Below are 25782 nucleotides of genomic sequence, written 5' to 3' on the forward strand. Positions count from 1 at the left end.
CTTCATCTTGCAGGAACTGCTGACACACTCCAGCTACATGAGGTCTAGCATTGTCCTGCATTAGGAGGAACCCAGGGCCAACCGCACCAGCATATGGTCTCACAAGGGGTCTGAGGATCTCATCTTGGTACCTAATGGCAGTCAGGCTACCTCTGGCGAGCACATGGAGGGCTGTGCGGCTCTCCAAAGAAATGCCATCCCACACCATTACTGACCCACTGCCAAACCGGTCATGCTGAAGGATGTTGCAGGCAGCAGATCTCTCTCCACGGTGTCTCCAGACTCTGTCACGTCTGTCACATGTGCTCAGTGTGAAACTGCTTTTATCTGTGAAGAGCACAGGGCGCCAGTGGCGAATTTGCCGATCCTGGTGTTCTCTGGCAAATGCCAAGCATCCTGCAAGGTGTTGGGCTGTGAGCACAACCCCCATTTGTGGACGTCGGGCCCTCATACCATCCTCATGGAGTCGGTTTCTAACCGTTTGTGCAGACACATGCACATTTGTGGCCTGCTGGAGGTCATTTTGCAGGGTTCTGGCAGTGCTCCTCCTGCTCCTCCTTGCACAATGGTGGAGGTAGCGGTCCTGCTGCTGGGTTGTTGCCCTCCTACGGCCTCCTCCACGTCTCCTGGTGTACTGGCCTGCCTCCTGGTAGCGCCTCCAGGCTCTGGACACTACGCTGACAGACACAACAAACCTTCTTGCCACAGCTCACATTGATGTGCCATCCTGGATGAGCTGCACTACCTGAGCCACTTGTGTGGGTTGTAGAGTCCGTCTCAAGCACGAGTGTGAAAGCACCACCAACATTCAAAAGAGACCAAAACATCAGTCAGAAAGCATAGGTACTGAGAAGTGGTCTGTGGTCCCCACCTGCAGAACCACTCCTTTATTGAGTGTCTTGCTAATCACCAAATATTTCCCCCTGTTGTCTATTCCATTTGAACAACATCATGTGAAATTGATTGTCAATCAGTGTTGCTTCCTAAGTGGACAGTTTGATTTCACAGAAGTTTGATTTACTTGGAGTTATATTGTATTGGTTAAGTGCCCCTATTTTTTTTGAGCAGTGTATATGTAAGCATTTACTCAGTAGGCATACAAAAACATTTGCACATGGCTGCAACAACGGGACGCTTTGATTGCATGGAATGCTGGGAGGTGAACGCGTGAGTCCTCGTGGCAGGCGGACGCAGAGAGCAGCACTCGGATAAGTAGGACAGAGCAGGATAAAGGGCCTCCAGTCTGGGGCTAAAGTGCTAAATTTATCCCCTCCCTGCTCCCAGCACCGCACAAACACACACAGAGACGGGTCTTCAAACATGCTTGTCCACAATAGGCATGCGAGCCACTCGGCATCAAGCTGGCACATCAGGCACAAGAAATGCAGCCAGGAGAAAGTGTGCATCAGTCCTAGTGGGCCACCGTGCAAACATACCAGTCGCACCGAACAAGTCAACCCCTCTCCTCAGGACCCGCTCCCCAGCTCTCGCACTTGCATGGTCTTTAGAACAGGAACTCAAGGAATACCGGGATGTCGGAATGTGTGACCTGGAGCTTGACCCGTATGTTGCGAGGGAGATCCTTTCTAAAAAATATATATCACTTTTAAAGGTAATCAAAATGGTTTTTATTTATAAAATTCATTGATTGAAATGGTGCGCAATTTTACTTCACCGAGGTTTTATTTGTCCCTTCCATCGATGTACTGTTTTGAATTAAAATGACATCCTTTCCAGTGAATTTATTCAGAGGCTACCGCAGAGCACGGGGCCAACGAAGGTCTGAAAAACTTGTCATAGTTAATCCATCAGCTGTCATTCCCTGCTTTTCTGCCCCTCCCTTTTCCTCCATCCTTTTCTAAGAAACCATGATTCTGACTGTAGTGTCTTAATCCAGAGGTTCAGACAGATGGTTGCATTGAAAGCTAATCCTTTTTGTGTTCTTTAGATGCTCCATCTCTGCACATGTTTGCAGCGTGTGAGAAATCTGGAAATTCAGGTGCATGAACCGATCTGTTGCAAGCCAAAAGTATTTTCACTTTGTATTCCCAGCTTGTGAAAAAAAAAAAAAACAACTAGAGGGTTGCAGTAGAATACAGCACATCATTTATTCTTTTCTTCCATAGTACAAGTGGTTACTTGTAGTTCATGTAGTATTTATGGCAGTAAAGTGATATTGATTCTGTCATCAGTAACCATTTGAAAAGTGCAGTGGAGTCAGATGTTGTCTCTCTGAAGAGGCGTGAAGCATCTTTGCTGTACATATAATGTTATCTCTGAATTTTACTTGCGAAACACGGATTATTTTGAAGTAATTGGCAATTATTTTACAACCTCATAACCTGTACTGCATGTCATTACGTTTCTGTGACTTCATGGCTTTTAAATAATTACAAATACTGTTTTCAACACATTTTAAGTCTAATATCTGTTAAGTCTGTTCATTTCACTAAATAATATATCTTAAGGTTTTGAAAGCATCTGCAACTGGAGCGATATTCTGATTGCTTCACAAGCTGCTCTATCAGAATAGGGATTTGGTTGCCAAATGGGTTGTTTAGAGCAGGAGTTGTATCTCAGACTGAGCCGGGGACGTTTTGACTGACAGCAGGGGCTTCAGAGACACAATGGTGTGCACATGTGTCAGTTTGTGCGGCTGGAACCTGACCCGACGTCAGGGTTATGTCAGAATCATCTTTATTCACCTCCAGCTGTAGATGTGTGTGGTTATGATCCGCTCTCTGTGGATCGGATTTCTTCTTCTTCTCTCTTTTTTTGTGTGGACATGCCGTTCTATCTCTTCCTATTTCTCTCTCCCTTCCAAGTCTAATCTGACATTTATAAAGTCAGCCTGCTTTCCATTTGTGGCAGAAGGAAATCAATTCAAAGTAATAGACATGTGGGGAAAGTGCCAGGCTTAACAGTCGCCTGTGTAAAGCAGAGGTTGGCCCTTTAGCCGGTGTGTTTCCATGCCGTGTGTGTTTTTGGTGTCTCTTTGGCAGCAGGCTGTGCTGTTTTTTCCCAGTGGTCAGGTGGCTAGACTGGAGGAAAGATGATATCACCCGATTCACTGCTGTTAATCATGCTCACCTTGTCTTCTGCCCTGCCTCCCTTTTATTTGTTATTGTTGTCTCACAAATAACATTTTGCTGCAGTACCTTGCTAAAGTATTCATACCGCTTTTACATTTTACTTTTGCCTTGTTACAATCACAAACATCAGCATGTTTTGGATGATTTTATGTGATTAAGCTAAAATTTTATACTTTGTTTTAACCTTTTTTTTTTGCTAAAAAAAAAAGTTTTGCGTGCATTTATATTCAACCCCCTTTACTGACTGTCTTGAGTAGAATCCAGTACCACCAATAGCCTTCAGAGTCACCTGATTAGTAAATAGACCACCTGTTTGTAACCGCAGCATAAAAGCAGCTGTTCTGTTAAGGTTCGTTAGCTTCTCTGAGTTGACCCGTGGATCTTCCTCCCTGACCTTGCTCACTAATGTTTGCTATGAGTTGTGGAAGAAAATGCTGGAATTTAACATGGATTTTTTGCAGAACACATCTGTGGTGAAAACGTTTGTCACTGCATATCATCCCGAACTCACCATTCCTGCAGTGAAACATGGTGGCAGCAGCGTCATGCTGTGGAGGCACATTTCTATAGCAGAGAGAGAGAAGCTGGCCAGATTTGATGAGCACGTGGATGGAGCTAAATACAGGACATTCCTGGAACAAAATCTATTACAGGTTGCAATATTTTTGATATCGGGGCAGAGTTTAACCTTCCAGCAGGACAGCTCAGGCTTTCTCGGCCCAGCGGGAAGAATGAGTAAATAATTCAGTGTGTCTAGATGTCCAAAGCTCAGGGGGGTTGAATACAAATATATACTCACACTATTCAAATTTTACATGGTAAAAACCATATATCATTTCTTTCACTTGAACTATGCAACCTAACAGGACGTGCTGTTCGAGTTGTGAATACTTTTGAGAGACACTGTCTTTGCATTTGATAAAACCACTTCCCATGCGCCTAGTTAACTCTAACCTTGCATTTGATATGGAACCAAAACAAATTCTTCTGGTTGGTTTGATGTAACCATTTAAGGAAAAGGTCTTGTCGCTCCTTCCATGAAGATACTCAGATAACTGCGCACTTACAATCTCTGTGGCGTCGCTGTCCCGGTTAAAAGCTGTTTATCACCAGTCATGCTGTGTCTAATTACTGTAAGCTTCTGTTCCAGAAACAGTGTTTATTAATGTCTTGCTAGAATCTTTGGCCGTGCCAGCATGTCCTGTCACCGCAGCAGCACATAATCAGTCAAAACATGTTTCCACACCCCTGATCACAATAACACGCCGACACCAGTGGCAGATTAGAAGTGACGACTAGATAGCAAAGTAAGAAAAAAGGCCAGCAACAGAGTAGGCTCTTTTCTTTTTTCTTTCTCAGAGGAAAAGGGTGAGGAAGTGTACATGAGCCAAACGGGAGATCAGTTCTTAGAGCATAGCCAGCCATGCCCAGCAAACATCTGTGGAATGCTGCAGCTCTCCCATCCATTCTTCCACACAATCGCTGGCCGCCAGATGCCTTTCTATTCACTTCAGATCAACTTCTGTTTTACCTCTGAAAGTGTGAATGGCACAGGAAACTAGTGGTTCATGAAAACTGCTGCAGCTTTAACTGTCTCGACAGATTTCTATTTTCAGAAACGGAGATTAAAACACAGTTTGTTTGAAGCTTTTTCATTCAAGCCGCTTACTTTCAAGCAAACCCAGCAGAGAAAAACTTAAGGTGACATGTTATATTCAGGGACATGTTTTTTTCTATTTAAAGAAATGTAATGATGTGATTGATGATGTGTTCTTCAGCTGGATCATTCACATATTTTTGGCTCAGCACCATAAAACAAATAAACTGGGACGCCGAATCCTTTTCAGCTGTTGATCATTTCCAGTGTATTTCATTTGGTTATGACTGTAAGTGATAGACAGACATAAAGTAGTGCACAGGTGTGAAGTGTACTGAAAAACACACAGTTTTTAAATTTGTTTTGAATAAAACATTTTGTCCTATATTCATGACTCTGTTTGGTGGAAAGCTAACACTGCATAGTGGTGGCAGCACCATGCTGCGGGGATGCTTAAATACGGGGCAAATGTGAAAGAGAAGCTATTGAGGCTACGGAAGACTTGGAACCGGGGTGGAGGTTCACCTTCCTCCAGGAGAGCCACCCAAAACATACAGACTAAGCCTGTCAAAGTCCAGAGCTAAATCCAGCTGACTATCTGGAAGACTTAAAGATTAATGTTTACATATGTCCTCCTTCCAATCTGGACAGAAAATGAGGAAAAATCTCAGTCCCAAGATAATGAGGTTATCATTTATTGCTCTGCGGGGGAACAATATTGTGATTTATAATGATAATGATAAACTCTCTCTTAATGCTGTCTCTTAATGTTTGCAAACCCCAACAGCTGTAATAAATATCAATTGATTGAAAAATATGATTTAAAGCCATTATTGTCTGCTGTTAACTGATAAAAACATACCTGGTTTTTAAAGGGATCTTTGTAATAATGGGTAGGTTTTATTTTGAGACCCTTACTGGTGTTTGTGGAGCTCTGACTGTTTGCAGTCACAGATGCACTGCTAAACAGGCTGTGATGATTTTATCAGGATAAAAAACTCAAGTCCTTGTTGCCCATCTCTATTCCAGATGTGCATGGCTGGTAGAGGTGCAATCCAAAGCTGCAAATGGTTGCCCTACAGAGGATTGATTCATAGTCAAATTCATATTACGCTTTTCAGATTTTTACCCATAAAACTTATTTTTTGCTTCCACTCACAATTAGACACTGCTTTGTATTGGTCCATTGCATCAAATAATGCAGTTTAAGTTTGCGGCTGTAACATGGCGATGGGTAGAATTATTTTTCAAGGCAGTGTAGGTGGAAGATTAAAGTTGTGCAACAAAAGTAGAAAACCAAGAGAAAACCAGACGGCAGTGCTTTTAATCTGAGGGACACCTTAATCCAGAGATAGGAAAGAAATTTCACACACCGTTTCTTACAACAGTGGAAGTAAATTAATACAACAGCATCCTATCCTTCCAGGACTATAGAACAGCTGCTTCGTTACCATTTGCTGCTACAGCACACCACACATTGGTCTGCTGGCAGGCATGGAAACAGATAACAGAATCCAAACGTGGCTCACCTGACTGCTTTCATTTACATAGACAAATCATGTTTCTTTGCACAATTACAGTGACCTACTGTCAATTTGTCAGATAGCAAAACTATTTTAGCTACAAAAATATGTGTATCATGCCACTGAGAAATGTTTAAAAATACCAGTCTAATTAGAGCCGGCCGTTCAGGTGTTGAGCTTATCAACCGCACTTGACTCCCCTCCTCTGGTCCTCCCCTCTGCCGTTGCATAGGGCACCGCTGCTCTCTTGCATCTGACTTGCAGAGCGTGCCATCTAAAGACAAACATGCTCACCAGCCAGTTTTTTGTCTGACGCACTGCTTTGTGTTGTCACCGGATCATCCCATTGTCTTCTCGCCAAGCTTAAAACCCCCGCTTGCATTTAAGGTGGTGACGGAGGGGGAAGCGTCTGGGTGGATGATCAGAGTGAGCGAACGCTGTGTGCAATGGCAAGGAGAGGAAGAGATGAGAGCAGATCAGAGAGCAGCCCCAGCCATTTGCCGGTTAACAGATGAAGAGCGGAGCAGAGAGAAGTGGGAGGAAAGGCGGTGACAGAAAAAAAAGATGATTAAACGATCTTGTGGCTGTTTTTCATTCTCCTTTATCCTCCCTCTGTACATGACAGACACAGAGAGATGCACATGAGAATCTGAAGAGAGTTCCCACAAATCTGGTTAACGAACATCATGTTCTGACAACTTATGCAGGATTGTAGATGCAGAGCAGCCTGATCCAGCTCCCGTTTTCTCCTCATGTTGAAAATGCTGCCTACCACCTCCAACAGCTAGATGGGAAGTGCCCAGGCCTCTCCATTTCCATCAGCTCAAGCTGCTGATGGGTTGTGTTTTAAATGCAGCCATTCACAGTCTGCTGTTGTACTCGATACGCACCTTGGGGTTTGGCCCTTTTTTTGAAGAGCAAGCAGGATCTCGCTGCAGGGAAGATGACATTCATAAATCCCTGAGAACCTGAGCTCCAAGGCAGGAGCAACGAAGACAGTGTGCCTGGATAAGCACCCTCAAGGAATTCCCTGAGCAGAGGAGACCCCGAGGCAAAGCGTGAAGTTTTCACATGAAACGTGTTCTTTACTAGAAAAAGAACTCACGGTGAAGGTTGTGAAACATTAGGAACAGAGCCACTAATAACACAATTTGGGAAAATGACCTGATTATTGGAGATGTGCCAACAAACCAGCCAGAGGTCACTATCAGCAGATTTTCTATTAATCTGTAATGATTGGTGTTCGATTAGGCAAACACTGAAAAATCAGACTTCTTTCCTGCTCATGACATTCATCAAAACTAGTTCCAAAAAAGCATCAACCAGAAGCATGTTCTTTTATGCACTTTATTTTGCGTTTAGCAAAAACCAGATAAAGATTAAAGAAACAAGTTTTCATGCATAAAATGAGACGATCTTGTTATCCTTCTATTGTGCGTTTGATTCAAAACTCCTCCAGCTTTCATGGAATATGCAGCATATTTCTTCTCTTTTTACATGTTATAATCACTACAACAGGTAAAGATGATAAGGAGGTCAGACCTTAATGCTAATATTTTTACATGCCCTTTACTAACGAAAGGTCACAATCCAACCCAGCTCAGCCTCGCTACCAGTCATTCATCGGTTCTTTGGTTCTGGTCTGTTTCTCAGCATGCAACAACTTTTGGAACAGGAAAGATACTGTTCAAGAATATTTGAAATCTTCGGAACCACTAGTAGTTCAAAAAATTCAAAAAAAGGTTCATATCCAGAGGGCGCTGATGTAAGTAGTCTAAACTCTGTAATCTTTTTGGTTTTTGCTGTGATCAAGTAGCTGTTGATGTTCTTGCATCAGCTGATGCAGATTATTCAACGACATGCTTGCATTATGCATACGTGGTGTGAGATTCTCACTGTATTGGATAAACAGAAGCATAAATGTCACGGTGTGGTATTAACACCAAAATTCAACAGCATAAATGTCTTATAGGATTTAACTGCTTTTATGAGAAATAGAAAATCAATAATTATTCCTCCTGTTACAAGGTGTTATAATGTTGTAAATAATTTTTATTATCATAATTATTATAAGGTATTTGGGTTATTATTTGATAGAACAGGGTCTGCAACCTGCGGCCACAGGTGGCTCTTTGGACCTTCCACAATGACTCTTAATAATTTTGGCAAAAAAAAAATAAAGAGCCAACAATGTTTTTAATTATAAACACAAAAACAAATTAGCAGTTTTTCTGTTTTTTAATGGAATAATTGGATTTAATCTCCACAACAGAATGACACTAAAAGTACAGATAACATTTTATAGGTCTATTTTTCTTGTCACCCATAGAAAGTAAAAAAAAGTACCTATCCTCTTTTTGAAAGTTTTATTTTTTCCCTATTTTAAAATCTAACAGAAATAAATTTAAATGAAAAACTAGTTTCTTATTGCAGATATTTATTTAAAAAAATGTATATGTTTCCGTTTTTTCAGAAGCTCGTGTAACATTTGCGGCTCTAAACAGGTTTTATTTAGCTGGATTGAGGGTAAAAATGGCTCTTCCTATTGTAAAGGTTCCATACCCCTAATATAAGATCACGCTGCCTTTATTTAGCCATTTAGTTTTCAAGTGAAAGTTCTTCTTCCTGCGCTACAGAGTAACTCTGGGAGCAGAACAAGCTGATGTTAGCTAATTAATAACTCAGTCTATCTGTTTGGGCAGAGCCTGCGATCACTTCTTGCTCATGGCAGAACTGCAGTAGTAAAATGGTGTTACCTTAATAAATTGATGGTTGAAACTTCTTCCAAACTGCTCAATTTCTCTTTCTTTACCTAAAACCTGTTTCTCTTTATTTTGAAGGTAGATGCTATTATTTATTTGGTGTATTCATAGAAAAAGCATTATAATATGTGAGGATTGCAGTATCCTAAATATGTGTGGTTATAATGGGAGTCAATAGGAAACTGATTACTGAGATTTCACACACACACACACAGATGTGTTGAGCTTTTTTTAATGTCATTTTGTAACACAGGAGAACCTCTGTGTGCATTGAAACATTATGTGATGAAGCTCTGCTGCCCCTTGTGGTTAAAGGGGGTAATTACGATGGACTTTAAACTGTTGGGTTGATTTTTCAAACAGCAACTTTTAAAAACCTTGATATCAGTTACTGGCCCATGCCTGCTATCCATTTCACATAGTTGGGGATTGACATTTTTCAGACTACACCAGATTATTAGGATTTTAAGGTGTTAAATTCAAAAACTGTAGGTGAAAGTAAGTAGTAGCTGCACTAACTGTAACCCTTCATTATGTGCTGGAGCTTTTAGGGCTGCACCCTAAAAACATGAAAATTGTGCGATGACGAGCCTATTATTAATTATTGCAATGATCAGTTTGTCGTAAATCCACATTATTTTACTCCTTTCTGTTTCATCATCATTACAGTGCACCAGACAGCAGGTCAACAGGCTGAACAGTCCTTTCATTTCTGACACTATGAATACAATAACCAACAAATATTGCACAGCAAACTGTATTCTGCAATATTAATATCGATGACAACATATTTGTGATATATTATGCAGCCATGGTTGATTTGTAAATAATTAATGTTTCACACCCTGGCTGTTAAACTCCTCATTAATCACTGTTGTGGTTTCCCTAAATCCACATCGGCCCTGGTGCCGTGTGTGATCAGTTTTTTCAGCGTTCACACACACTTACCCAGCACTCTTGGCAGCTGCTTGTTGCAGTGTGTGGGTTTGTCACGTGCGGTGGTGTGTGAGCTTTTGTTTGAAAAGGCAGCAGCAGCACAGTGTGGTTGTTTGCTGAATTTGTGTTTGTGTATTTGGGAAGAGGACAGCGAGCCCCCTTGTACACAGACGAGCCGTCACACCGATGAGGCCTGAGCTGTACTTTGTCCCAGCTCAGGGTTTTGCTTGATTCCCGCTCCATTTGTGTGGCTGTCAGAGAGCAGGACAGCAGCGACGGTGATCAGCTGTCAGGTGCTGGTGCTGATGTAGCGCTAACTTGGCCGGCGCAGATCGCGCACCTGTTGACATTTAAACTGCCCTTCTTTTAAGTTCACAACTATTACAGCTATCACACAGTCTTAAGACGGCTGGCTTTTAGGATGATCTGAAATTGGGGGGGGGGGGACTAAAAGCAAACAAAAAACCCTAGAACAGTTTGTCGATAAACCGTTATGTAACATTTAGATATTTTATGTAATTGTCCTAGAGACAATCCAAACAACATCCAAGCATCCCCAGCTGGTGTGTGTGATAATCTTATTACTGATGAGACACTGAGGTTGAAATCTGCACTATTTCATTTGTAAAGAAACTGATTTCAATCTGGTATGATGGCGTATGTGTTAGTGAGAAGCGGGCTGTACTTCTGCCTGCTGAGCCACAGATGGCAGCCCTCTCTCCCTGCTCTCAGTGCAGACGTATCTGTATGTGTGTCTGGATGTGTGTGAAAGTGTAGTGTCAGGTTTTCTTTGCATGTGAGTGGAGGATGCTATGTTTTTTGTTGGTGTCTGCAGAATACACACACATTTTATCTCCCTCTGCACACATTCTCAAGGCCACCTTTTCCACCTCTTTTTCCCTCATGTGCATAAGCAAACTATGAAGACAACCTGTGTATCAGCCACATTAACAGCTTTGCTTTAATTCACTTCTTTTAAAAATGCATCTCTTTGAACCTTTGTTAATCTCGCTAAACATTTACTGCCACCATTTAGCACCTTGCTGGGAGAACACCTTTATCTTCCTAACCTGTCCAACTTCCCTGTTTGGTTAAAAAACACCCGCTACTTTCTCCCTGGGCACACACTGGAGTGAAAGTAGTGTATTTTACCACTTAGGCACCATGACACACCTACCAAACAAAAAGCTTTCTTGCTCTTTGTGCCAGCATGTGCCCAAATTCCCCAGGTAACTTTTCCCAACCCCACCTGGCAGCACACCAGTGCTTCCTTCTTCTGTTTGTGTTTAGCTCTCTGCTTCCCTTCAGGTGACTGCTTGTCAAAGCCGTTTTTTCCCAGCTTCTCTCACCTGTGTTCTGCTTTTCTCCAGCTTCCTCTACTGGGCATTTAAACCCAGCTGAATACAGTCAGGTTAACAACCTTGAAAATGTTTCCTTTTCTCCTAACAAGTGGGACAGAATACAGTTACTAGTGATTAAGGATATACCTGCCTTGCAAATTACCTCTTGAACCTTTCCACATTTTATCATAACGACCAGGCACTTCAATATTTATTGTGCTGTTATGTGGTAGACCAATACAAAGGAGTGCATAACTATAAATCTATTCAGCGTTATCTAAAACATGCCGGATCAAAACCATTTTATGGTAGCTCTGGCTGTATGCGTTGTGTTGTCATCCTAGAAGGTAAATGCCTCCTCCAGTCCGGTCTTTGCCAAAGTATGGCATCCCCACAGTCTGATGCCGCCACCACCGTGTTTCACTTTAGGGACGATGTGTACATGGTTAAGCGCACTATCAGAGTAAAGGGGACCGAATAAAACGTGCAGCACCATTTTTAGATTTTGGAAGGAACCATGTTTTAATCATACAGTCTTGGTGAGTTTCGAAATATATTGACTTGCACAAAAACACAAATATAATAAAATGTAATGAGTGCAGAGGTTTTTAGTCAGATTTTTTATCTCAACAGGTCACTCTCACTGAAATGTACCTTTGTAAATAAATGTGAAATAAAAACTGATAAAATAAGATCTTTGGTTTTTCACATCACACTTGATGTTAACATTATACTGACCAGTATTTGGACCTTTGATTCACAAAGAGCCAGTTCACTGTTTAATGTTTAAACAAATCTGAATTCAGGTTAAACTGGACTTGTGGCCCTTAAAACTATGGCTGCTTAAATGCCAACAAAGCACTAAAACTGCTTTTGGATTTGCAATGAAAGTGAAAGTGAAATTTGGCAAATACAAGAGTTATAGAGCTTGTAAAACAGCATTGCAGCGCTAAATCACAATGAAGATCGGTCGCCGGTTTCAGCATGGGGTTTCCTGGTCAATGGAATAAACATATAGCACTTTATTTACAGATGAAGGGGAATAATTTCTCCTCAAATGTCCAGAATGTTTTAAAAAAAACTTCAGAAAAAACCCTGAAACAAGGAGTCTGAAAAAGTATAACATTTTGAAATGTAACATGTGTACAAACCCTGGATGTAGAAATCCCTGCATTTCCCTCACGGCTGAAAATGATGGGCCGATCAATTGGCCCAGATTTCCTTAATTTTGGGAGATCGGTGATCAGCCGATACTTTCATGTGAAACCGATCTCATCCACCTTTTTTTTTTTTTTTTTATGTGAAAAATTAAAGACTAAAGGAACTGCAATGCCCTAAACATTTCATATATATTTGAAACCTCATGCAGTTGAACAAGTTTGTGTAGTTTCACAGGTATTGTTCAATGTTTTTCAATAAAATAAGATTGGAACTTTGAAGGTGTATTGTGGCATTATAACACCTTGCAATGTCATTTATAAAACAAAATCGTTACCGGCTAAAATCGGAACTGACAGGTCAGACGTGAAGCTGTCTAAATGCTCCGTTCGCTCTGCTCTTTGCTAATGAGGGTAGAGAGGATTGATGTAATTTGCCAGCCAGGGTGTCAGAGCAGTGAATGACATCAGTGCAGCCATTTTTTATTTTTTTTTTGTACATTCGCACTGTAATTATTACATGCATATGCTGACAAGTCCTGTACTGTGGAGGCTGGCTGTCATACACGAGTGCAGCGATGAGAAGACGTGCAAGGTTCAGTTCACAAATACAGTGTGGTTCCCTATAAGTAGAAAAGCCTTCTGATTAAACAATCCATTTAGATGTTTCAGAGATGATCATTATCTGCAGCTCAGGAGCAAGCTGAGGAAAGAAAAGAATGGCTTAAAAACTTTTAACACAAGTAAAGTGTACCTGCTGTCTGGCTTTGCCTTCCAAAAGTAATTGAACTATGTTTGTAACATTACACCCATATGTTGTGGGGATATTGTATAATAGCAAAGAAAGAAATGACACTGAAACACATGGCCAAATCCTATTCAATTTTCCATCCATTCACAGCTATGCGCTACTTTGTGTTAGTTTGTCTCCTAAAATCCGCCGGAGTTTGTGCTTTGTAAAGGTACAACATGTAGAAAAGTTAAAGGATTATGAATATTTTTGCTAGATATTGAATGCAATAGGTGGTGCCTAAATGTAAGGTAGATGGACCCTCTTTCCCCATCCTTGTCTTGTAGATGGTTGAAGGATCTCAGATCTCCAGCTAACACTGACTGAGACATGTGGGCTGAAAACCACCTTTTCACCTGATGGGTGCCATTAGGTTGTTGAAGCTTTCTGTCTTTCCTCCTCTACGTCTACCTCTCTCTCTCTGCTCCTTGTCTTTAATCCTCTGCAGAGTAGGAGTGTCGGAGCACCAGTGTCAGGGAGAAAAGACTCATATTTGCTTAACCAAATCCACAGGGAGGCAACCCTCCTTTATCCACTTCCAAATTCATTGCGTCCCCTCTTATTCAGTCATTTGTCACTTGTGCTGTCTCCTTTCTCTGCATGTTTGTGTGTGTGTATGCTCGGGTGTGTGCTGGCAGAGAGTGGAAAACCCGCAGACAATGCTCAGCATTTTACCCTGCTGCTCTCCTTCCTCACTGCTTGTCCTTGCTTTCCCTCAGTAGTTTGTCTTTTTTGCTTTGCAGCTGAGGTCAGACCGGCACAAGCAGGCGTTGTTGGAAGCAGAGAAGATCTTGTGTGTGTGTGTGTGTGTGTGTGTGTGTGTGTGTGTGTGTGTGAGTGAGGCTGTGTTTTGTTGCTGAGCTTATTGGCTAGAATGCCAGGGTTAGTCAGGGCTTACCCCTTTGTTTTACACACAGGGCCACACAGTAATCAGACAGAAGCACACTAGCTCACAGCAGCGCTCATAAATGCCTGTGAAGCATTGCCATATTGACTCCTGCAATAGACCCTGCATGACTCTGGACATGTAAAAGTCACAACCATTCGCACCGTCTACTGAACGCACTGTTAAACACATGTGATTCACAGTTCTGAAGCAGTTTGGAAAGGTCTGGAAAACTATGGAATTTGATTAAAGCACTTCCAAGGTCTGGAAAAGAATGTGCAAAACATATAGCATGGAGAAAGAATTTCTGTTTCCAGCCTTTTATTCCCTGTCATACAGATCCATCCATTGATTCGTAGATCTGTTCATGTGATCATTTATCCCCTGCACTCTTCCTTCTGTCCGTCCATCAGTCTATCCTTCTTGCAGGCTTTCTGTACATCAAATCCACTTTTCCATCCTTCCATCACTCCCTCTAACCTATCCTTCTATCCATCTGTCTATCCATCCAGTGCAACCATCTAACTCACTTCTTCCATCCACCCGTCCATTTGCTCATTCCTTCAATTCACTCTTTCATCTGTCTGTCCCTCTGCCCTATCCTCTTCTTCTTTCCATCTCTCCAATCTATTCCATTCATCTGTTTTACCTTCTATCCAACCATCCATCGGTCTGCTCTTCTAGTTGTCTTTCCGTCCATCCAGTTCACTTTTTGTCTGTCTGTTCATTAGTCCAGTCTATTCCTTCATCTGACTTTGCTTCCATCCCAAACACTCAACACAATATGTCCAGTCTGTCCATCCAACCAGCCTGTTGTTTTTGCACATTCCATTTTTTAAGGTCTGACTGCTGTAGAAATGAGTCGCACATCCATAAGCTTCATCGTGAACTCTTGTGTTTATTATTTTTAAGAAGTAAGGAGAACTCAGGAAGTCAGTCATTGTAGAATAGTCATGAATTTTGACGCAAGCAGATGTAGAAGCCCTGAATCATTGTCTGCAGGTTTATGTGAAAAACAGGTTCAGCTTTCAGAACAATTTGACACAGGCTGTGAGACATCTCTGTGTCAGAGAAATGATGGTTTAACCTTCTAATCTATGTGTTAAACATGTTAAAGCATAATGAAATCTGATTCTCTCTGCCTTTCCTCTCTTTGCCATCAGTTATTTTTCTTTATCTGTGAACAGAAAGATGAGGAAGGTAATCTGGGCTCCCCCTCTTTTTTTCTTCCTGCAAGTTTAGGCTTTCCTTACAGGATTTAACTCCACTTCAGACAAGATTGTAAAGTTACAGTAATTCAGAACAACCTCACACGTTTTCTTTATTTGCATCTGTTTCCTCACAGTGAGCACTTGTCCTGCGCTTTCACCTTCTTTCTGCACGGCGAGAGCAACGTGTGCACCAGTGTGGAGATCAACCAGCACCAGCCCATCTACCATCTCACAGAGGAGCATCTAGCTCTGGCCCAGCAGGCATCCAGCCCATTTCAAGGTTGGTCTTTTCTTCATGTTGGACAATCATAATATAGATTCCTTATTATAATAGCTTGTGTGGTTTGGGGTTTCATTTGAAAACACTAATACTGCACGTCCGCTTCATGTGTTTGCAGAATCTCTGATAAATGACTGGGTAAACACTGTGGTTTTCTAGCTTATGTTACTTTAATTTGACTCTTAAGTGGAGCCTTAGACAGTCATGGCTGGACGCATCATCTTGCTACAGATGAGTCAAACGTTTACCAGTTGAGTCTGGGATATTGCATGGAGCATATCTAATTTCTGTGAGGACAGTATGTGTTGTCGTATTTTCCCATTTCAAAATAAAGGCCAGCCAAGGCGTCGGTCAGATAAGCCGGACCACAGTATTTGCCTGTTTGTTGTTTCGTCTGTGCGCAGACATAGCAGGAGTTTTTAGCAAGCTACCGCTGCCGTTTGTTTTTCTTTGTGCTTTTATAACATCAAGTCAACTGAGGAGAACCTTTTCATTGCAGTAGTTTAAATAGAATTTGAACATTAGGCTGTAGTTTTGTGGTAATTTCATGATGTATTTCATCATTTAACCTCTGAAATGGCACCACATATATTCAGCACTTAGAAACATGTAAAATATCACAGACTGTTCAAGTATCAATCAGGCTTTTCTTTGGCCAATACTGATTCTTCTGTTTTTTTATTTTATAGGTATGATTACAGCTCTGACAGATTTAATGTTTGTTCTTCAAACACTTTAATTGATTAAAAAGTTCACTTAAAGGCATCAAAGTACTAGCTGTTGGTTGACGCTTTTATATAGCAAAAATGTTACATGCTCTTAGCTTTTATGCAGTCAGTGAGTAGAGAAAGAAACAATGTGAGTTTAGCATTTTACAAACTGATCAGAGCCAATCCTGGGATAATGGGCCCTTTTGGATCTATGATCAGTAGGTTGGAGCTCTCTGTAATATCCAGAGGTATTAAGTTTGTGTTTGGTTTCTGTCTGTACTGTTCCTTTTCTACGTGTTTGACCTCTTGGTATTACCTCATGTGGCCCATTAAATCATAGTATCTTTTAAATAAATGTGTAGTGTAGAATCCAACAGAAAAAGTAGGCCCATAGTGGTGGCCTTAGTTTCTGGTAAAGCTCAGTACGAGAAATACAAAGTATAAAAGGCTCATACTAAGTGTTATCTTTGAATGAAAAATATTAACAGGCTGCATGTGCCGGTCTGGCTGCTGTTGCTGAAGATAATACACATATAATCTTCTGTCAGGCTGGTTTTCATCACTGAATGGCTCTCAGCCAGTGGGAAAGAAAAGCTTGCACAGTCTCTTTTGATGATGATGTTGTTGTGTAGTTATAAAAACCTGCAGCTTTAATGATCTTCCATCACTCATCTCGAGCCCTGCTCTGTAAGTTACAACTATTGCCATCTTGCATCCTTTCATTTAGACGTCATAGTGTAATGACTGGAATTTACTTTCTGCCCTACCCTTATAGGAAGTGAGTGACAAATGGTATACTCTGACTTATATTTTCTAATATGACTTTATTTCATAACTGCATTTTTGTGTCTGAGAAGACATTTGAAACATGATCCTTTTCTGTTCAGCCATGTTTCAAGAATACAGGTTGTTTGAATTAGACTTTAGTGTGAGATTGGAAGGTAAAAATCCATCTTGGTGTTTTGTAGAAGGTAATTTAGATTAAGATGTAAAGGTTTTCACTATGCCGTCATTTTAGTTGTACAGTTTTTCATTTAGACAAACAATGTTCTCACACTCACCCTCTTTAGGAGCAGCGCTTTGGTAGCTGATAGGAAAATGTGCGGCTCAGCAGTGGGATTTTTGGATGGCAAATCGGTTGTTGTTGTTATCATATAGGGAGCTTACCATGAGTTAGAAGTGCAGGTGCACATTAAAGCTATTTTTAACAAGTGCATTGCGACATGTAATATTGTATTTCTATTATCTTTATAGTGGTGATGAGCTGCTTTAGCTCTTTTTAGCAGCATATTATCAGGACTGTGTATGAAAATCAAATATCAAACAGGAAACTGTGATGACTCGTTTAACTACTCAACCAGAACATTCTCCACAGCTTGATCAAGCGAGGAGAAAGATTCTCCTTTGCTTCAGAAACCAGACATCATAATAAATGTTTGGCCAGTTTATTTACTATTGATACTGGTTTTCTATTTGTGATATTAAAAAAATATGTTTTTAATTTTCATTTAAGAAAATCATTGCAGCGTTAATGTGCCACAGTTATTTAAATTGCAATGCACTATGGGTTGTAATGATGTCATATGGTGTCTCTAAGCCCCACACCAATACTGTATGAATGTAGCTTGAGTTAGCCCTTAATTTGAAGCTAGTTGCAGCATAAGTCTCAAAGATCACATTAAAGGTAGTACTGAAGGTGGTCATAAAGGTTAGAAGGTAAGAGTAAAGGAGTTTTGTGTGTATGATCCTGCTTTCTGTCACCAGCTGCTCAAAGGAAATGATTGTTCTGGGCAGAGAGCGGCTGGTGCTGTGGCCCAGAACACTTTCACACACACTACCGGTCAAAAGTTTTCTCACTTAATGGGTCTCTTTATTTTCATGACTATATTCATTGTAGATTCTCACCAAAGGCAACAAAGCTGTGAATGAACACACATGGAAATATTCAGTAAACAAAAAGTATGAAATAACTCTAAACATTTTTATATTTTAGATTCTTCAAAATAGCCACCTTTTGCTATGATTACTGTTTTGCTCTTTTGGCGTTCTCTCCATGAGCGGACGAAGGTTAATATTTCAGTTGTCACAGCAAGCGGCGGCTGCTTTAAGGAATCTAAAATAAAAAACATATTCAAAGTTCTTTTACAATTTTTTTGTTTGCTACATAATTCAATGTGTGTTTTGATGCCTTCAGTGAGAATCTGCATACAATGGAAATAAACGTAAAGAAAACCATTAAATCAGAAAGGTGTTCTAAAACCTTTGACTCTGTAGGTTAGAGCAAAGATTAATGGGACTGATAAACTCAAGTCCAGTGATGGATTGTGATGCATGTATGGGTTAGTTCTGTTCTGTTTAAACTTTAATTGATTTGGCATTTAGGCCCTAAACAGAGTATCATTCGTCGCTTAAAGAGCAATGATGCCTGAGGCTGTACTTGCATTCAGTGCCTTTATTTTTGGGGTCACTTAACACAGATAAATTATCTGTGTTGCAGCAGTCTAATTAGTTTGCTAGGAATTATTCTTTTTTACCCATTTATTCATTTTTTACCCATTCCCAATTCGTCCTTATTAGAGATGATAAGAATTACGTGATCATTTACCAATCTCTGGTCTTTAGCTAGCTTTGACCTGCCAGTACTGATTTCAGCTAATATAATATAGGATGATATAAGCATTTAAAGTAGTTTTTCTGCCCTTAGTTTTTCTTTTCAAAGGACTGTCAATCCGCCTCAAATGGCCATACCATGATGTTATCAATGCCGATATGAAGATCTGAAAATATACTTCGAGTTTCTCTATATATTGCGTAACCCAAATGTTAATAAAATTCTTATATTTGACATAGGGCGTTTATATTTTTGTTCAGTGTGTGTATGTATATATATATATATATATATATATATATATATATATATATATATAGACTGCTGGAGATAGGCACCAGCTCCCCCGTGACCCACTATGGAATAAGCGGTAGAAAATGACTGACTGACTGACTATATATATATTAATTAATTTGTTTTTTTTTTTATTACTTCTAACTTTATTTTTTGGAAGGAAAAAAAAAAAACAAGCCGGTTCAAAATAGATAAATAAATATTGGGATTCTGTACGACTTTTTCTAAATGGTCTCACTTGCTCTTTTTATACATAATGAATAAATCAATAAATAAATGAATAAATAAATAGGATGTCACAAACCTTCAGATTCAGTGATTCAACCATCATTCTGTAAACTCCCTCAGAATATTAATACAGGTCACTTCCTCTGTTCACTATAATAGTTCCTCTACAGCCAGCCTTTCACTGTCTCTAGAGCCCTCCTGAGGTGAGGTGATAATACCCCCCAGTTAAAGACTACTGCCTCAGATTAAAATAAAACCACTATTGTAACTTGACATTTGAATTCCTACAGAGAAAATAATGGGTTTAGCTACTCATTTAAGATGATTGTATTTCTTCCAGGTTGCCAGTCAATAAATACTCAAATTTATTGAAAGAAGCCAAACAATCCCACCTCCTGAATGTGAGGTAACATTTCTTCTGTTTTAAATATTGCGTTTCTACGTGTCATGGTGATATTTATTCAAGTTGGACTGCTAATCGGGACTCGTTAGGCATCATAAATGAACGCTGATGCACCCAAATGTTGCAGATATGCTCTGGGTATCGAGTGATGTGTGCTGGTTGGGGTTTTCTCTGCCGCAGTGTGTCTCCTTCTGGCTAACCAAGCGTAGCATTGTGGAAAGGCTGACATCCACTCCTTTTCATCCATCAACACCTCATACTTCCCCTTTCGCTATTTCTCCTCACCTCTGCCAAGCTTGGTTTACTGTGCGGCAGAGCGCTCCGACATACGGACCTCTCCAGGATGTGACCTCATAAAAGGGCGCAGAGTGAATGTAATGAACTCTCAGTCCATTACACTGAGCTGAGCACATCTGACATGTCTTCAGGGAGCCCAGGATAGACTCACAGGCAGTGAAAGAGAGCGAAAGAAGAGGAGAAGGAATACTATAAACTATTTTCCAGTCTATGCTTTGGTTTTCCAAAAACATGCTTCAGTTGGGAAGGATTTATGGTATGGAAGGATACACATAGATGTTGTGACATGAGAGAGTGAGACTTTCTGCACTTAACAGGAAGGCTTATTGGAGTACCGCAACGCTGGTCGGTTTTATATGTTTCAGCTTTTAAACTTCTGTCTCTTATGAAACATGACAGATGTCGGCAAACTTTTAGAATTCCCCTATTTAAAGTAAGGATCTATATTCTTTAGGATATAAATATGGAGATGGCTTGTTGTCATAAACACTGATGCAAAACGCCAAAAAACATCAAGAGGTTGTGGGTTCGATTCCAGCTTCCTCCTGCCATATGTCGATGGACCCCTGGGCAAGGCACTTAACCTCAAGTTGCCTACCGATCTGCGTATCGGTGTATGAATGTGTGAGCGTTAGTGAATGCGATTGGGTGAATGTGGCACTAGTGTAAAGCGCTTTGAGTGGTCTGTATGACTGGTAAGGCACTATATTAGTTCAGTCCATTTACCAAATTATCAGTAAATACTCTAATTTGTACAAAACAAATGCATCAAATAAAGATATGAAATGAAATAAGAATCAGTCATTCCAGGTTAATGTGATCCTGCATTTGTCCACAGTGCCTTTTGTTATTTTCTCATACATGGCTTCCCTGGAAAACCTCTGCATCGTTCCTGCTTGGCTTCTGTGTGGCATACCTTCCACTTCCACCAGCCAGCCACATCTTTCACATTTCCACAAGTATTTGATCTTTTCATAAATAAGGATGCACCGATATGAAAATTTGTGATGATATTGATAACTGATATAAATATTGCTGTTATGGCGGATAATAATATTATATGCTATATACATTTCCCTACTCTTTCGACTCGTAAAAAAAAAGGACCACCCTGCTCACTTTGCTTTTCTGCTTCAGTTAAACACCCCACAATCCTGCGCTAAAACAAAACACCAAACAATACGAGACGGCCAACCCCACCCCCTCCCAAAAACACAAACAACAAGAAGAATTGAGATGAACAGCTGTTATCGATATCGGCCCAGTTTTACTTATGCAGCCAATTTTGATGTTCAAAAACGACGAAAATTTGCCTGTACCGATGTTAATGCAGATATATTGTGCATCACTATTTATAAAACATGTCTTCCTAACAGAAAATGTCAGAGCCTCCTTATTTAAAATTGGACTCTTAAAAATTTCACTCCTGGTCAGTTTGGCAAAGAGCTGGGTAACTATGGTAACTATGATTTGATGAAATACAGCACCACTCCTTCATCACTCTCTTTGCCCACATTGCAGCCGGTATATCTGTTGACAGAAAAATCACTCTCTTGTAACCAGAGTTGTGTAGTTGGTGTTTTTATGTTGTGTATGTCCTTAATAGTTTCCCACATGGAAGCACAGCACAGAACAAGGTCTTTATTGTTCTTAGGTGTGTTCCTCTGAGCCTTACCCAAGAACAAACTGTGATTGTTCCTGCAAAACTATCAGTCTTCTTACGATGCTTTCCAACTGGTTCACAGATCAGGATAGGTATAGTATTTTTTGGCTCTCTTTTTTTATTCTGTTCCTGTCTGCTTTAGACTAAGATCCACCAGAGATATCTACTGAACATTGAACATATTACTGCAGAAATTAGCCATAGTAACACAGAAACTTGTCTAATACTGAGAAAGATCCTTGGTATCAAAACAGCCTTGACCTGTTGGGACTTGGTGTTACAGTCTCATGCTAGACTCATTGCTCGGTTCCTTCAAGCGTTCTTTAACATTTTCAAACAAAGACAGGACTCAGTACACCAGAAATACTTATTAATAAAAGTAGCAATGCGCTGATTTGAATTTCGTGGCCGATTTCAGATCTGAGGTGTACATTGACCTTCCAAAAACGATAATAATTCTGATTCTTATTTGTCTTTAAGAACTTTAAGATAAGAATATAAACTGAAATATATATTTATTTCTAGCCTTTCTCCTGTGAGCTGTCGTTCATTATTTGTGTGAAGAGTTGAAGTGATGCTAAGAAATTGAGACAGAGCTCTCAGCGTGAAACAAAGATTTACCAATATCTTAAACAAAGACGGCATGTGCAAAAGCTCATAAAAGCTAATATTAGCGATTTGCTTTTATATGAGCTAATATTGGCTAATATAAAACTTGGTTTACAATTTTATACTAACAAATACTGTAGTTCGTGGGATTGGCAGTATGATATTCTAGAGAATGTAGATCCTTAACTCTAGAAGGCTGCAAACATTTCTAAATCCAATCCATACCGGTGCGGTTGATAGCTCCAAAGGATAAAACAGAACAACTTTGCTGTCTGCTGAACGCCTCCTCTCTCTCTCGTTCTGTTGGCGCCTGAATGGACCACAGACGTGTCTGGACATATTGTACAAATATAGTTTTCTATTAATCAGTTTCTTTCGCTTCCTCTATTTTCAATCATCTTACTGATAGTGAGAATGGCCAACTCTGTCTGAATAGTTGCCACAAACATCTGATTGGCAAATCTCTAATCATGATGAATTTGGAACAGGTAAAAGATTTTAATAACTGTTTTACAATTAGAGGAAAAAAAGTACAAAAAAACCCCTAGCAAAAATAATAGCACTGCTACAACATGGTAAATAGCTCTGTGATAAGGGATCAGAGTTCTTCATTGCTCCTTGTATGTCGAATGATACTTTGTTTAGGACCTGGCCTTTTCACTTAGTAAAAACATCTAAACCCAAGACAGTTGGACTGCTTAGTATATGTTCGCTGAATGGAAAAAGATTTATTTTTTTTACCGATTGGTCAGTTGTAAGGCTCGAACAACCAAAAAATCAGCCAATTCCGGTCAATAGCCGAATTCTCTGTGCATCTCTAAGATTAAGCCATTGGTTGGGCTGTTCAGTTACAGAACAAAAAATCTAATAATTAATTTGATTATGCATTTATTATACTTATAGAACCCATTTCCCAATTACCTCCTTGTTTATTCTTCCCTTAAAATAATTGGTAAAGTATCATTCAAATGTTACATAAAAAAAAACCAAAAACAATAAAATCATCAATTTGGTATCCATAAAATATTGGAACAAAAACTCCAAACTGGAAATAAATTCAATAAACATAGAACATAGTCCAGAGCCCTACAAAGTGACCTCCTGCAGACCACAGGCGTGAATGACTCTGACCAATCCATTAAAAATGAACTTCATGAGTGTGGCCTGAGGGTCCGATGTCCTCTAGTAGCAACTGGCATTTGCCAGAGAACACCAGAACTGGCAGGTTCAGCACCAGCGCCCCTTTTTTTTTTACAGCTGGGAGATATCCAGCATAATTTATTTTTTCATTTGAGGTCTGATACATTTCCAAAGTGTTCCTTTAAATTCTTTATCAGTTTATATTAAACATGTCATTTAACATACGAAATAATAAATTGTAAACTATAAAAAATAAAAACAATGCATAATTGACACAACTAATAGTAAACAAGACCAAGTCATTTCGACAAACAGATCTGCTATATATATATATATATATATATATATATATATATATATATGCTGCTACTGAGTCCTATGCAACTATTTTAAGGCAAAATATAACATAACGTCTAGTCATTCTTTATTAGTTGCTCATAGATTGCTCCATGCTTAAATCTCAGGTGGTTGCACAGATTTGTTGTTTGAGTAGCAAATCCTGCACATCACATGGTTTTAATCCAAGCACGTGTCTTTGAATCCAAAGTGTCCCTGCGTGAACAAGTTTTTTCCTTCCCTTTTTTTATTTTATTTGCATTAATGTTTAATTGCATGGCCCTAGTAGTTAGTGGGGGAACATGCATCAGCTCAAATAAGGTCCATGCCAATAGACATTTAAGAAAGATGAAGGGTTTTGTGAGAAAGCAGTTTAGTCACCAAGGTCAGTGCACCTTGCCTTAATCTTCCCGCCTATTTCTGTTCCATGCTCCCCTGCTGTTTTCCTGCCTAGGAAGTCCTTTTTTTCCCCCTTCAGTGCTGCCACTGGATCAATACTGACGAACAGAGCTCATCCAGTCTAGTAATGACATACCAGAAAGGCAGAGAAGAGGGGGACATTAATAATTGTTCACTCTCACACCCACCCAGACAGTCTACTCTTTGAGCCATTATGCCCCCTCTCCACATCACCCTGCATATTCTACGCAGTGAGATGAAACACCATGTGTGTATATGGATGCATGTCACCAGCTGAAATGCTGATGGTTTCTGTGCTCACATGTATGCATTATGCATTGTTCAATGGAACAATCTGCATTGGCTAATGGCTCTCGAAGCTGAGTGATTGTGTTTTTGTTTTTTATGACTCCTATAGGTTCCTGAATTCTACTGTTTGTTTGTTCTGCATGGAGTCCCCTTTTTGCATCAACTAAGGGGCTAAAAACATGAAACTCCTACTTGCTTTGGATAGAAATGTCTTTGTAAGAAAGCATATGGAAGAAAAAAAAAGACTTTAAAGATGATCACATTTTTGAGGCAGATAATAACCGAGAGTGAGGATCAATTTATTGATAGACTTGGATAAAAATTGCAGGAAGGAAAGACGACGAGAGAAACCTAATTGGTGGGACAGTAGAGGGCGAAATATTCCCAACCTGAAAAGGAGGAGATTGATTTTAAAATAAATAGTTGTGCTGTTGTAGAAAATTGCTGATACCAGTGACAGATGCTTAAGAGTGAGAATTAAATCTATCCGTATTTAGGAAAGGGCTTTGATTAACACTAGAACTCCCCGGGCCGTCAGTTTGACGATTTTGAAAATTTGTCATGCCATAACTCTGGTTTATTAAAACTTTTATCTTCCTGGCATCCTGACGTTTTCTGAACCTGTGTCTTGTGTATTCCTATGTCTCTATTTAAAAAAAATAACAAAGTAAATAAAATATCTAAGTATTTCTACCTCTAACTACCACAGCCGCTATTTTGACGGCCCTATTATTTACATTGATATTTATTAGGAAAGGATGGCACTGTGTGGACAGTAGTAGGGGAGGAAGAAAGTAGACGGAGGCATCAGAGCCAGAACGCCTTGACAGAGCGCCAGATCCAAGATGCCCAGACCGCGTTCCTCTGCTTGGTGGACGCCAAATCGCTTATCCACGTTCAGGGCTGCAGGGTGGCTGAGGCCTGCAGAGTTTTAGGAGATGATTCTTCCTCGGACATGAGTGTGGATGAGCTGAAGGCATTTTTAGTACTAGTTTATGTCCGCGAAGTGAAAGGGGGGCGTAACATGGAGCTGTCCAGCTTTTGGTCAGATTAGTAAAGCTTTTTTTTAAATGTACCCACTACTCTGTATTATTTTCCAGTACTATTTCTAAATAATAATAAAACATAATAGGTTTTGATCAAATACTATTATTAATTCTTGTCAAAACCATCATTTTATAACGTGCAAGAAAACCTATAGCATTCTGACCA

The 25782-nt window shown here is 40.0% G+C and overlaps 1 protein-coding gene across 1 annotated transcript in view; it reads left to right on the plus strand.

Annotated features, from left to right (window-relative positions):
* Positions 1–25782, plus strand: part of med13a (mediator complex subunit 13a) — a 94941-nt gene that overhangs the window by 37113 nt on the left and 32046 nt on the right. Inside the window, exon 4 of the mRNA XM_047378967.1 lies at positions 15429–15574. Within this exon, the coding sequence (XP_047234923.1) occupies positions 15429–15574 (146 nt within the window). The remainder of the gene's footprint in view (positions 1–15428; positions 15575–25782) is intronic.

The sequence above is a fragment of the Girardinichthys multiradiatus genome, chromosome 11 (genome assembly GCF_021462225.1).
Source record: "Girardinichthys multiradiatus isolate DD_20200921_A chromosome 11, DD_fGirMul_XY1, whole genome shotgun sequence".
Lineage (NCBI taxonomy): Eukaryota > Metazoa > Chordata > Actinopteri > Cyprinodontiformes > Goodeidae > Girardinichthys > Girardinichthys multiradiatus.